At 39.8% G+C, this 15,473-nt stretch overlaps 1 protein-coding gene across 11 annotated transcripts in view; it reads left to right on the forward strand.

The window, feature by feature from the left end:
• NFIB (nuclear factor I B) overlaps positions 1–15,473 on the forward strand; it is a 435,226-nt gene that overhangs the window by 397,849 nt on the left and 21,904 nt on the right. For 9 of the 11 annotated variants that reach the window (XM_056847865.1, XM_056847866.1, XM_056847872.1 and 6 more), the window contains one exon: positions 10,434–10,522. The exons of the other annotated variants lie outside the window; for them this stretch is intronic. In XM_056847865.1, the coding sequence (XP_056703843.1) occupies positions 10,434–10,522 (89 nt within the window). The remainder of the gene's footprint in view (positions 1–10,433; positions 10,523–15,473) is intronic. 11 annotated transcript variants of the gene reach the window in all.

Here is a 15,473-nt window from a genome sequence, read left to right on the forward strand (position 1 = left end):
TTTAACAGTTTAAGAATGAATAAGGCTTGGCTTCCTGTCCTGAAAACCTCCAGACTAACAAAGACTACAGTCCACAATAGCCATGCGGATTAGCTTTGGATTTCACACATTAACAGATCACTTCAGGATAAAATGGTTCCATATTAACATACCACACCCTCATTAGCACATTATCTTGATACTTACAGGACAATGATTAGCACATTACCTTTGATACTTTTTCAGGACAATGATTCAGCTCAAACCCAACTCCTTTCTGACTATATATTACTCTTCCTACACACTTGACACGAGAGACACTGTCCTTCAGTGTTACTCCTCTGAAGATGCCTGCCACAGCTGCTGGTGAAACGTCAGGAAAGAAAATACAAGACCACGGTCACACAGCCCGGATAACCTACAAGAACCAATGAACTCTGACCGTGAAAGCCTTCGACAATACATTGTTAATTTTGTTTGGAAATATCCTGTTCTCAAACAAGTTATTCAGTTTCAGAGTCTCTGGCACTGTTTGTTCGTCAGCCTGTGTTCATACACAAGTCCCTTCTCAATCTATGCCGATAATTTGTTGCCAGTTCTATTGGCCTTCCTTTTCTTTCAGGCACCTAATGTGCTTTGGGTTAATCAACTCCTAAATGCAATTTCCGTTACTCTCTAAGGTCAGGAGCCTAGTGGAAAAGCTGAGGTCAGCTAGCTTCATGTGGCTTTTAAACTACAGGTTATAATATATTAAGGCATGAAAAGGGGTTCTTCTTAAGCCAAACTGTTGTTTAATAAAAATTCTCACCACACCTAGTTGTTAGAAGGGCGATTCTCTACTATTTAGATAGGACTAAACATTTTAGGATTGATAATTGTTGATTATTTGTTTTGCTGGTCAGAAAAAGGGTAGGACAGCTTCTTCCCAAACATATCCAGATGGGTGGTATTGGCCATCTCTATGGCCTATTAGGGGGGAAAGCACATTCAGTCAGGGCTCAGGATTCCTCCGTAGCTTTCCATAGGAAGGTCACACTGAAGGAGATCTGCAAGGCTGCCACGTGGGGCACGGAAGACACATTAATCTGACCTCTTTGGACCTGCATGCAAGAAAGGAGGCTGATGTTAGCAAGGTTATTCTGCAATCCTTATTCCAGTAAGATCGCCACCCTCTACCTCATATGTGAGCAGCTTGCTAAAATCCCAATGCACTGAAGACCGAAGATGAAAACATAGTTGCACTTACCTGTAACTGGCATTCATCGAGGTCTTCTGTGCAGACCCACATTCCCTCTCTCCTGCCCTGCTGCGAGCTCTGTTACTGTTGCCTCTAAGACCTATTTTGGGCTGGCGGTGGCAGGCAGGAACTGCAGGGAAGGGGGCATGCCTCCTAAGGAGCACGTGACGGTTTCAGCAGGAAGCCATTCCACTCGTTCCAAAGGCAATAATCTGTCAAAGAATGTTAGATATGATAGCCAAATGGAATTTACATATTCAGATGCAATATGCTAAGAACCAACAACAAGGAACAGCTGTTAGCTTTTCAGGGCATCTATCTGGCCACTGCTAGAAATAGAATGGAGATGCAGAGCAATCATTGACCTGATACAGGAAACAATTCTTAGGTTGGTTCTTGTAGGTTATCCGGGCTGTGTAACCGTGGTCTTGGAATTTTCTTTCCTGACGTTTCGCCAGCAGCTGTGGCAGGCATCTTCAGAGTAGTAACACTGAAGGACAGTGTCTCTCAGTGTCTTGACACTGAGAGACACTGTCCTTCAGTGTTACTACTCTGAAGATGCCTGCCACAGCTGCTGGCGAAATGTCAGGAAAGAAAATTCCAAGACCACGGTTACACAGCCCGGATAACCTACAAGAACCAATGAACTCTGACCGTGAAAGCCTTCGACAATTCTTAGGTTCTTTTTCATGGTAAGCCTCTGAAGTCCTGCATATGCTTAAAGATTTTTGGAACAGAGCGTTAACCAGGGAATCGGTGCCCAAATCCCTCTCTGCACATCCTTCAAGGAGAGGAGCAAGCTCACTTGTTCCCTTACTATCACAGTAGCAACAACTTCCGTTTTCTCAGTACACTCACTCTATATGCTTTGCAAAATTATACAATAATGAGCTTGTGAAGCATGTTAAAAATAATATGTGCTCTGTGAATATATTAGTAATATTAAGGGCACATAGAATTTCCAAGACCTCCTTTAATACACAGATCTGTCTAGCTCTTACAAATGCCTGGAAATGACAATGCTGTACAATTTTATTGTCTAGAAAGAGCACACATGCAGAAATTGTCTAAATTACTTTGGCTAGAGTACTTCTGCCTTTCATAAGGAATCATAAGGCAGAAGTAAGATTGATTTATTATGTCCTTTCATTACTTTACAACAATTTAAAAGAGACCACTCTTCTGGTGGCAGGTCCTAAATGCATTTGGTTTAAAGTAGACCATGATGAATGAAAAAGAAAATCAAGGGGTACATGAAATGAAGGCAATCAATCATATTATATTAGCTGAGAGAAATTCTAAATTAGAAAGCCAATGGTTTTAGTTCCAGAGAGGTGTTTTAAACATTCTCCATTCCTTTTAATATACTTTGACCCCTTAGGAATAAATATTGTCATAGGTACATTCTCTGCTTCACTGGAGGGGGCCTTTGTAGAGATTTATTCTGTTAGGTTATGAGAAGTATTGACGTTTATTCCTGAGTGCTTTTTTTTTTTAACAGAAACCCTTAACACAACCTATATAAATTTCAGTAATGACCATAAATTTAAGGTGCCTGTATAGTTGGTGATTCTCCTTATAAATAGTTTTTCACAAAATAACAGTTCAGTAGAATTTTCAATAAAACAGTTTGTTAAACAAAATTGTTGGAATATTTACATTTATGGATGCATTATAAATATAGCTTTGAAAGATCACATGAATACAGAACCAATGAGTGCAATAGAGTTTAATTTACTGACCTGAATATATGAAAACCCTGTTACTAAACATGTAACTTAATATACTGATAGCTACACAGTCATGGTTATTATTAGGAATCATAAATCTAAACATTCCTTTTGCATGGTAGTCACAGGTTATTGGTGATCCTAACTACTATGAAATGCTGAATATTCCCACAGTGGAATAACTGCAGCATAATAAATCTTCCATGTTATATGTTTTTAACCAACCACTTTAACAAACAGGCCTATGTCTAAATTGTGCTGTTTAAATATCCCAATGTTAGCTGTTTTAATTTATCCCTAGCTGCTAAATTATGCTTTGGTTATACCCAATCTCCACGAGCTATTAATTGTAGACAGGAGTTCTTCCTGTTGGTAACTCTGAAAGTTTTAGTTTATTGTTTCATCTTTGGTAACATTTTATGTTAGCATAAATATTTTGCTCTTAAGTTTGCTATCAGAACACATAGCCCATTTCTGAAGGGGGCGGTTAGGCAGTGGCTGGGAGGACTGCAGCCACACTGCCTCCACAGAGGCTTCCCGGCCACCGGAAAGAAATTATAAACACTTTTAAAATTAACCTGCAGCAAGGCTGCGTCACCACAAAAGGTGGCATAGCAACGGCACAGTGTGAGAGCTACCGTGGTGCAGTGGTTAAGAGTGATGATTTGGAGTGGTGGACTCTGATCTGGAGAACTGGGTTTGATTCCCCACTTCACATGAGTGGCGGAGGCTAATCCAGTGAACTGGATTTGGTTCCCCACTCCTACACATGAAGCCAGCTGGGTGACCTTAGGCTAGTCACACTCTCTCAGCCCCACCTACCTCACAGGGTGTCTGTTGTGGGGAGGGGAAGGGAAGGTGATTGTAAACCGGTTTGAGTCTCCCTTAAGTGGTAGAGAAAGTCGGCATATAAAATTCAACTCTTCTTCTGCGTTCCCGGGGCAAAAGGAGTTAGGAAGGTGCCTAAAGGCAGCTCTGCCCCTAGAAACACCCCAGGAATGCCCCCATGCCAGCGTGGGCGTTCCCTTCTGGGAATTCGCTGCTGACGTGGCTGCTCTGGCAGTGAGGGGCCAGCACAGTTCCATGGCTCCCTGACACTGGTGTTTTGTCCCTAGGACGGCATAAATGCCCTTATCCTGTTTTAAAAGGGCACTTATGCTGGCATGGTGTCACACCAGCTCCTAAGGAGCTTTGCCCCCCCCTTCAGGATTGCAACCTTAATGTGACTAAAGATGGACTTAATATGTCAAGCACCGCATGATTCAATCGATGTTGTAAAGAGACTGGTGATGAGAAGATTGCTAATGATATCTGTCTTTAAACATCTTCTCCTATAATGCAGTGCAAAGAGGGGAGTATTGGGCATGTTTGGGTCTACATTCTCGACATGTGCAGGTAAATGGTTGAGCTCAGTAAATCGTTCTGACAAAATTGGAAGACTAAGATTATGCCCTGCCCTGGTAATAGTTTGGAATCCCCTGCAAAGAACAACAGTTCCACAACAGGATAGATCTGTGCAGATAGTTCCATGGGCAGGAGTAGAATTCTTCTGAACAAACAAATTCATTTGTTTGGATTTGAAGAGATAGTTTGCAATAAAAAATTTTTGTTTCTCCTGCTATAAACTCCTGCAATTTTTTGCTGTAGAGAGGTTTCTAAATTTTGATTAATTTACAAGAACAGGATCATATTGTATTATATTATTTTCTCTGTTTTGTTAATATAGTCTGGGACATAAAATACACTTTCATAAAGTTTTAAAAATATTTTGTAAGAGATCATCTTTCAACTGAAACAAATGTATGACACTTTTTAATCTTGATGTTGCCATTCTCATGTTTCATAGAGATGTAAGATTTTATAAAAACCTAGTAGTTAATTAGGGAAGTGAAACAGACGTTGTTGTCTTGAAAATACTCTTTAATGTGCTACTTTTGATCCATTAATTAATCCACTGGCATACTCACAATACCCTGATGTTAAATAACTTAGCAGTATATTTTTACTAAGAGCCCTGTGGCGCAGAGTGTTAAGTTGCAGTACTGCAGTCCAAGCTCTGCTCAAGACCTGAGTTCGATCCCTATGGAAGTTGGTTTCAGGTAGCCGGCTCAAGGTTGACTCAGCCTTCCATCCTTCCGAGGTCGGTAAAATGAGTACCCTTCTTGCTGGGGGTAAAGGAAACATGACTGGGGAAGGCACTGGCAAACCACCCCGTAAACAAAGTCTGCCTAGGAAATGTCAGGATGTGACGTCACCACATGGGTCAGGAATGACCCGGTGCTTGCACAGGGGACCTTTACCTTTATATTTTTACTAGTACATACTGGGTTTTGAAGGTATGAATGTACCTAGCCTTATTTGTGGACAGACTCATCCCATTTACCCAGCACAGCCATATGAAATGTATTTTAAACCTAGGAAACTGTAATGTGGTTTTTTTATGTGCATTTTAATTCTTATACCCAGTTTTGTCATTTTACAGCAGGAAGTTGTACTTCTGATTGCATCTTTTAATTTTAATTTTATTCCATTGAAAATAGAAGTTTTCTTCATATTGTCATGATCATATCCGATACATATTAAATGGAATGTTGTTACATCAATCAAAGTTTATGGTTTTAAAATTGTCAGGGTGGTAAACAAGTTTGTGTTAAGCAAAGACTGAAGGAGCACTGCAAGAAGACTCTCAAACAGAACTTAATAGATTCAGGAAACAGGTTATCAATGCTTAGGGTGTTCATATTGTGCCTCTTATCATAACTGACAGTTTGACGTAAAACCTAGTCACATGACCATCACAGAGGCATGCACATGGATAAGAGGTCACCTTTCACATACTCTTGTTGGAAAGGAAACACATTTAAAGGAAGTTTCAGTCAAAACAATGAGTATATGCAAACGTTTATAGGTTTATCTTAGTCAAAAAAGTGGAGCAAGATCTGCTATTGTAGTTTTTCTGTATGCATATTTGCTCAGTCTGTTAACTTTGCAAGAAAAATATTAGATAATACACATACTTTTTAAAGACATTATCCATGAGTTTTTAAGTTAAGTGAAAATTGTAAAGAGCCCAAAACGTTCAAAACATGTAAAAATATCTGCCAAGATATAAATTGAAATTGTTTTAAATATTAGGCATGTTTCAGACTTACTGACAAACCATGACTTGTCATTCCATGAACAAGATCAGTTACATGAGTGATTTGTTTTTACAAGCATACTTCAGATGTAGTATCAAACTATCCTGTGCCATAACTTGATTGACGATAATTGTTTACAGCTGTACTGATCCAAAATCAAAATCCAAAAACTGACCACAGTCTGCATAATACCTTTTATTAGGACCAGCTACAATGACACAAAAGAGTGCAAGCTTTTGAATTCTCCAGAACTCTTGAGCCTGGGGGATCCTCAGGCTCTTGTTCTTCTCCCCGTAGTCTGTAGTTCAACTATTATAAGGCTTGCATATTCATGCCCAAGCTACAACAATGATTTGCTCCCTTTCCCATAAACCAGGATTCCAAAATAGGAAATATATAGGAAAATGGAGCATGTGAACAGAAAATGATCCGCTCAGCACATTCAAGGAGTGGCAAGCCATAGAATGATTAAAACTAAATGTGGATGGAGAGGTACAGTGGAGGGTTAGAGAAAATCTACCGAGCGATTAGTAGTATCAGGGATCCAGACACAAATTAAAACCCACTCTCATTAGCATCAGGGAATGACATAAGCGTTTACAGTAGGATGCAAACCAATTTTATTTTAGATTACAAGCAAGATACATTTGGGGAGCAGTAATATCAATTTATATTATCCAGTGTGAGAAAGTGGTTGATTAGTAGTGGTAGCTGGAATTAAAAACATCTGATCACATATGGCAGAAAGCTTTTATCCGTGAATAGTTTGTATGAGACATGTTATACAACCACAAGGAAATTGTTGTCTCCAAAGTTAAGTGTTAGAAATGTTCAACACCATACTGTAGTTCAGTCTGCAACTATGACACACATTTCAAACTAAGGGATATTGTCTAAGAATGAGGGCTATACTTTGTATCTCTCTTAAAAACCCAGATTTACTGACTACTGCTCTGAATATGTAAGACTCGAGGAAGGACAAACAAAAATGTACAAGTTGATGACAGGAAAGCTGTAAAAGTTAAAAAAAGAAGAAGTAGGTCCCTTTTTAAATAATCTGGCAGTGTATCTCTGCTATCAGTCACTTTTGCCCAAGATGTGCGTTGGGAGAAAGAAACAAAATCTACAGGGTGCTCCAGTGCTAGGTCTGGTATAGTTTTAATCGTGTTTTCTTTATGTTTCCTAGCTTGAGGCTCAGTATGTTTTAAAAGGTTTATGCTGAATTATATGAACAGCATAGAATGGCCATTATTTCTGGAGTTGTACTTGACAATCTTCAGTGGGCTGGTTCCAACATAACAGTAACCTCCAGGAAAGCAATTTTGAAACACATCAAAATATTACATCAGTGTGCAATAGCTCATGTGGATTTCCATGAAGACATATTGTATCATTGACTATCATTGAAGTCAGAATAACTACACATTTAAAAAAACTGCTGTGTATAAACAAGATACCCTGTGTTGTATATTATAAGCATTGCTGTTTTGTATAATTACCCAATGCAATGTATTACAAATTGCTTGCCAGATTTTTTAAAAATAAGTCAATAAGTAAAATTTTTCTGCTGACACAGGATTTCCAACTGAACCATTTATCTTGTGTGTGTGTTTTTTTTGAAAGGCTTCATTTCAGATGTCATACCAAGCTATGGTTTGCTCTAAACCATACTTTAAAACCCAAACCATGGTATTGAGCTTTTTATCTATTTTTATATTATGCCTGCTAAATACTCCAATCTCTATGTGTAGTGGTCTCCAGAGCCTAGGGGCCAAATGGGCTTAGGAGGCACCCAGACCCCAACACCGGTGTCTGTGCCACTGGCAGCAGCCCCCTAGAACTACCGCAGCAGCATAGCCCTCGGACGCTGGCTCGACCTCCTGCCAGCAACCTGTCAGCGCACGTCCTCGCCCCAACGTCCCAGGAGGCGTTCCTGGGGTGTGTGTGTGTGGAGCTGCCAGTAGGCAGACTCCTAACCCATTTCAGCCTGGGAACGCCCCCTTACGCTTCAGCGGTGCTGCGCCAGGTTTTTGCTGGCACAGCATCTCTTTTCTCTATGGGGCTTTCCCTCCCTTTTCAATTTTTTCATTAAAAATGCCCCTTTTCCCCCCTGCAGTGGCTATGAAACCTGTTTGGAGGCGCCGCAGCCACGCCATCCCTGGCTGCTGCAGGGCTCAGGAATGAGCTGAGAACATCTGTCAATCTGTGATTTGTCAGGCTCAGTCATCAAGCCTTGGTTTCTATTTCTGGTTCTGACCATGGTTAAATGCATTAAATATCGCCATGATTTGGTATGATGGCAGAATTGAGCCTAAGAGTAGATTTAGTGATTGAGACCTTAAACCCTTATAAAGTCATTTTGTAATGAAAATGGCAAAAAAAATCTTAAATGTTACGGAGGCAGTTAGCAAAGCATATGCTTCAGTAACTGACCAGGCTTAAGGCACAGTTAAGGCTGCCAGTAGGCCTAAGGAAAAATGGAAATGAGCAGCTGAAGCTTTTCATGGCATGGATTATCATCACCTGGTATACAACATCCCATTACGCTTCTGCTAAAGGGACAAAAAAAATTTCTAAAGGGAGATGGCCGCCATAGGCACAATCTAATAAAGATGTGGGTTTTTTGTTTTTGTTTCAGTTTTCCCACAGCTCCCCTATACTGTTTTTTAAATTCCCCAAAGGATAGAGGCCTTTTATGCGTGGCTGTTTCCCTCATGATACCCCCTCCAACGACTTCGGGTCTGGATTATGCATGCCGTTTCTGACCATCAGAGGTTGCCTCGTTCTCCACCTGCATTTCTCCACATTTTGCCCGTGTTTTCAAATTCGAGATAAAACAGGTCCATGAAAACGTAGGGAAAAAACGCAGGAAAATGCAGGGGGAGAGTGAGGCGACCTCTGATGGTCAGAAACGGCATGCATAATCAAAACAAAGACCTGAAGTCATCAGAGGGTGACAATGAGGGAAATGGCCATACATAAAAGACCAAAGATAGCAGAAGTTTTTGAAATGGGAGACTGGGAAAATAGCATACATGCATCAACAGCATTTCTTTTGGATTACAGTTGTATTTTATTATTTTCACACTAAAAATGCTGCCTATGAAAGTTTTGTGATACACTTACACTCCATGCTGCAGTTTTTGGGGAACTATTTTGAGATGGAATATTCCTTTTCTGGTTAATTTCATATTTCTGATTGTTTTTAAAAGGTCTCACTGAGTTCTTCAGATGACAGATAAGGAAAAAAGTAATGGAAGGTCCATGTTTTCATATCTGAAGCCTCAAGAGTGTAGCAGTCAAACAGGGTCAAGCCAGGGATATTGTCTTGTTCTCAGCATATGTGTTTTTCAGGAAAGGACTGTAATAAATTGAGTTGCTGTGAATGTCATTTCTTTCTCTCTAATGTGTATCTTTTAAAGGCACAACACTTTTCTTGGGGAAAAAGAATTTATCATTTATCATTATCTTTTAACATTCAAATACATGATGTATGTTAGAGCCGTTTATAGCATAGGTGTGGAGAAAAATCATATTCTTTCAGTGTTTTCTTCCAAAGGCTAGAAGAGGTTTATTTTCACAAACATAAAAATAATCAGTCTATCTTTTCAGGAAATCTGATTGCACTGTAGGGCAGCTGCTAGACAAACAGCTGTATGGAGTTACACAAATAATTTCTGAAGAGCAGAACAGATGATTTGGTGATCTGGGAAGAATTTGTTTCAGTTTGCATTTAATGCATTCCTCACTATATTTAAAGTATTTTAAATGCAATTATTTTGAATATAGAACAAGTTGAGATTATTTTACCACTGCATGTTCAGTGATGCCATATTCAGTAACACAATTAATAAACCTCTGTTACCAATGCCTCTACCCTCCTAGAACAGTAAGATAGGATCCTTGTATAATTTCAGATCTTTTTTCCTATAAATTGCATGTCTTCTGTGTATCACCAAATGCATGCTTTTCAGATATTGATTTTTAAAATCCTTTTTAAGTACATTGAATCATTTTGAAGTGTTTTTTTACTTTCTTTCTTTTAAAAAAATCACTATTGAACATTAACGTTTGCTTTTTCCCCAGCTCAGTTTATAATTAATGAATGGATAATAATTAAGTGCTAAATACAAGTTACTTTATTATGATTTATTAATAGAGAAGCACACCCAAATAGCATTTTCTTAAATGTTTTTTTTAATGTTTTTATTTTTTATTTTTAGACTACTACTACTTGGGGATGTAAGGTTTGTGCCATGTAAAGTGCTAGCTTGCATGCATTCATTTAAATACTAAAAACTGTAGTACTGCTCGATCCATATCTGACTGCTAGGTTTCAATTGACAGCTGAGGATTTGTGACTGGACCATGAATCAAAACGGCAGGCATTTATACCCCAGTGCCAATGAGGATACATTGGGAATTACTTGGCAAAGGTAAAATTTTAATTATTTCCAACCCTAAACTATCTTGGGCTCTTCATTATCTGTTTTAGCTGGCATTCAGGAATATGTTTGTCAAAGTCTGACCATAAAATACCTTTTAACATCTTCTGAATTACACTATATGTTATCTGAAATGTCAATTGAACTATATACGATACTGTAGTTAAGCATTTGGAATACCAAGTATTTGCTCTCAGATATAAAGACTGTGGGACTTTCAGGCAGAAACTAAAATACAGTTAACTAAAACTTTCTGTGAAACAGTTTTCTTTGCAGGTAAGAGGAAACTACTACTATTAACCATACTGACTATGTATGTACTGTGTAATTCGTTACTATGCTAGTTGAAAGATTTAGCTAAGTAGTTAAAAAGTAAGAATCTAGTAATAGGAAAAATCAGTGTCTACCCTTAGTTTGCAATATTTGCTGTGACGTTGGCGATTGATGAGAGCTCTTATGAAGTAATATTTTCTTTCTTTCCCACCTTCTCTCATAAGACGCATAGAAACTTCTTGAATCAAGGTATATATCTGTAGCCCCAAACATTCATGCTTGTAAGTGTAAGTGACATCAGTGGGATTGACTTCATTAACTTGGTTTTAGATTGGGCTGTGATTGTGGCATGGTTTGTTGTTACATGACTGAGCATTGAAGGCATTCAGACTTGCTTGAGCAAACCTTCCTTCTTTCTTTCTTTTGTTGCACACAGTGAGATCATTAGTGATGTTTTTGCAGCATACCAGTTTGCCATTATATTCAAACCAACAAACTACTGTTCATGTTTTTCCTGCAAACTAATTGTCAAACTAGACGTTACAGCACCAGTGGGTCTAACCCATGGACACCAATGCCATTTTTTAGAAGAATTCAGCCCTTTTTAAAATGCTGCGAGGGCTACAGTGCAGTGGGGCCAATCAATCTTGTGTTCCCCCACCCCAGCACATCTTTTCAAGTGCCAAAACAAACTGTTCACTGATGAGTTTGCACAAGAAGGTAAAGAGTTATTTCTCTTTGAGCTGCAGCCTCCCTCCTCAAAAGCCAATTCTATTCTCTTCCCTAGGAAGAGAATAGAACCTGATAAGGAGGGCTTTAAACTAAACCTGATGAGGGCTTTAAACTAAATCCTATGGGGGAGCGAGACAAGAATTTAAAGACTAGCATGATGACAATAACGGGATGAGGACAATAAAGATTTGCAGGGAGTGCCATGTATGCGAGGAAGCATAAACGAGGGTAAATTCAGAAACAAAAACCTCAGGGCACATAAACCATAGTTTCTAATGTCTGCACACTAACACGCAGAATATGGGAAACAAGCAGGAAGAACTTGAAGCCCTAATACAGGAAGGGGATTTTGACCTAATTGGCATTACTGAAACTTGGTGGGATATCACTCATGATTGGAATATTGAGATTGAGGGGTACAACTTGTTTAGAAGGGATAGACAGATAAGGAAGGGGGGAGGAGTAGCATTGTATGTCAAAAAATGTGTACACTTGTGAAGAAGTACATGAATCTGAGCATTGTAGTTCAGTTGAGAGTCTATGGGTAAAAGTAAAACGAGTAAGAAATAATCGTGATATTATGGTGGGGGTCTGCTATCAGCCACCAAACCAAGCAGAGGACTTGGATGAGATACTCCTAGACCAGATTACAAAGTTCTCAAAGAGACAGGACATGGTGTTCATGGGAGATTTTAATTACCAGGATATCTGTTGGAAGTCCAACTCTGCTAAAAATGCAAGATCCAATAAATTCCTGACTTGTCTTGCTGATAACTTCCTATTCCAGAAAGTGGACAGGGAAACAAGGGGATCTGCTATCTTAGACTTGATTCTCACCAACAGGGAAGAATTGGTTGATGAGGTTAAAGTAGTAGGCACCCTGGGTAGTAGTGACCATGTAATCTTGGAATTTACAATCTTGGGGAAAGGAAAAACTACGTAGTCAGACATATAGGTTGGACTTTAGGAGAGCTAATTTTAACAAACTTACTCTAAGTTTGTTATTTTTGAGAAGTCTTGGAGAACAGGTGAGATGCCAGAAGATTGGAGGTGGCCAAATGTTATCCCCATCTTCAAGAGGGGGGAAAAGGAGGATCTGGGTCACTACCGACCCATCAGCTTGACTTCTATACTGGGAAAAGTTTTTGAACAAATCATCAAACAGTCAGTCCTTGAGCATTTAGCAAGGATGGATCTGATCACTAAGAGCCAGCACAGGTTTCTCAAGAACAAGTCATGTCTGACTAATCTTATCTGCTTTTTTGAGAAAGTTACTACCTTGCTGGAATGCTATAGACATAGTTTATCTTGATTTCAGTAAGGCTTTTGATAAGGTTCCACATAATTTCTAGTTGACAAATTGGGAAAATGTGGTTTAGATCCTATTACTGTTAGGTGGATCTGTAACTGGTTGACAAATCGCACCCAAAGAGTGCTTGTTAATGGTTCCTCGTCCACTTGGAGAAAAGTGACTAGTAGAGTTCCTCAGGGATCTGTCCTGGGCCCTGTGTTGTTCAACACCTTTAGAAGAAGAAGAGTTGGCTTTTATATGCCGAATTTCTCTGCCATAAGGGAGAATCAAACCGGCTTACAATCACCTTCCCTTCCCCACAACAGACACCCTGTGAGGTAGGTGAGGCTGAGAGAGAATGACTTGCCCAAGGTCACCCAGCTGGCTTCGTGTGTAGGAGTGGGGAAACAAATCCAGTTCGCCAGATTAGCCTCCGCCACTCATGTGGAGAAGTGGGGAATCAAACCCGGTTCTCCAGATCATACTCCACCGCTCCAAATGATTTGTAGAAAGGAATAGAGGGAATGCTTATTAAATTTGCAGATGAAACTAAATTGGGAGGGGTAGCAAATATGGTAGAAGACAGAGCCAGGATACAGGATTATCTTGACAGGCTGGAGAATTGGGCTAAAACTAATAAAATGCACTTCAACAAAGATAAATGTAAAGTTCTGCATTTAGGGAGGAAAAATCAAGTGCATAATTATAGGATGGGGAGACTTGTCTGAGCAGTAGTGTGTGGGGAAAGGATCTTGTAGTCTTAGTAGACCAAACACTGAACATGAGTCAGCCGTGTGATGCAGTAGCTAAAAAGGCAAATGCGATCTTGGGCTGTATCAACAGAAGTATAGTGTCCAGATCACGCGAAGTGCTGGTATCGCTTTACTCTGCTCTGGTTAGACCTCACCTAGAGTACTGTGTTCAGTTTTGGGCACTGCAATTTAAGAAAGATGTAGACAAGCTGGAACGTGTCCAGAGGAGGGCAACAAAGATGGTGATGGGTCTGGAGACCAAGTCCTATGAGGAAATGTTGAAGGAGCTGGGTATGTTTAGCCTGAAGACTGAGAGGGGATATGATAACCATGTTCAAGTACTTGAAGGGCTGTCCTATAGAGGATGGTGCCGAGTTGTTTTCTGTTGCCCCAGAAGGTCGGAACAGAAAGAACAGGTTGAAATTAAATTAAAAGAATTTCCGTCTAGACATTAGGAAAAATTTTCTAACAGAGTGGTTCCTCAGTGGAACAGGCTTCCTCGGGAGGTAGTAAGCTCTGCTTCCCTGGAGGTTTTTAAGAAGAGGTTAGATGGCCATCTGTTAGCAATGCTGATTCTATAACCTTAGGCAGATCTCAGTACTATAAGCAAACTCTATGCTAGCCACCTTCAATGGAAATTCAGGGTTTGGTTGGAACAAGATAATTACTTGGTACAAGAACAGGTGGGCTTCAGAGAAGGCTGCTCTACTGTAGATCACTGTATATTGTTGGACCATCTTATTGCCAAATATTCTGCTAAGTCTCACCTCCTTGTATGCAGCTTTCATCGATTTAAAATCAGCTTTTGACTCAATCCCTAGAGCTATTCTTTGGGGAAAACTAGAGGCTTCAACAATAGGCAGGCGTCTTCTGTTTTTAATTCGAGTTTTATATGAAAAGACCACAATACGGGTAAGATGTAACCCCCAAGGACATCTCACTGATCCTATTGAAACAGCGAAGGGGGTCAAACAGGGCTTCATATTGGCACCACTTCTGTTTAACGTTTACATCAATGATCTGGTATCATGCCTAAATAAGTCAGAGTTGCATCCCCCAAAACTGGTGGGAAGACACATCCCACTATTATTGTATGCAGATGACGCCGTTCTTCTTTCTAGAACACCTATTGGCCTTAGAAGGGCGTTGCACTCGCTTGCACTCTATTGTGCTGACAACCAATTTGAGGTTAACTATTCCAAGACAAAGGTGATGGTTTTTGCAAAAAAGCCAAAACTCCACTCTTGGTGGTTGAACGGGGTCAAAATAGAGCAAGTGCACTGCTATAAATACCTGGAGGTGGTCTTTAAGGCACCAGGTTCAAAAATGTCTCACATAACTTATGCTGCCTCAAATGCCCAAAAATGTGCTGCAGCTATACAAAAGTTTTTCTGGACGAAAGGGGGACGCTCAGTTATGGCAGCTGTTAAGCTATTTAAGGCTAAACCTCTTTCTCAAATGCTATATGGGGCGCCACTTATGACCATGGCAAATTACTCCAAGATGGAGAAGATTCAATCTAAATTTTTGAGAGCTGTTTTACAAGTCCCCTCCAGTGTCTCTAATGCTGCAGTCCGAATAGAGACTGGGGAGGTTATAATTGAAGCGAGGATATGGATAGCCGCAATTTCTTATTGGCTTAAAATAGCACTCTGTCCTAAAGGACTCGTTAATCTGATCCTGTATGACACTTTTACGTCTCCCTGGTAGAGGAGTTTGAAGAAAAAATTAGGCTTCTATGGTCTCTCTCAAGAACTACTTTTATCTATGGAGTATTTGCAAGCCAAGGTCTTGATAAGGCAAAGAATACGAGACGTAGAAAGACAGCATGATCTGAATAGACTTAAAAATGTCTGTTACAATCGAAATACCCTTACTAATGTGACCCCGATGC

Source organism: Euleptes europaea, chromosome 4, assembly GCF_029931775.1.
Source record: "Euleptes europaea isolate rEulEur1 chromosome 4, rEulEur1.hap1, whole genome shotgun sequence".
Classification (NCBI taxonomy): Eukaryota; Metazoa; Chordata; class Lepidosauria; order Squamata; family Sphaerodactylidae; genus Euleptes; species Euleptes europaea.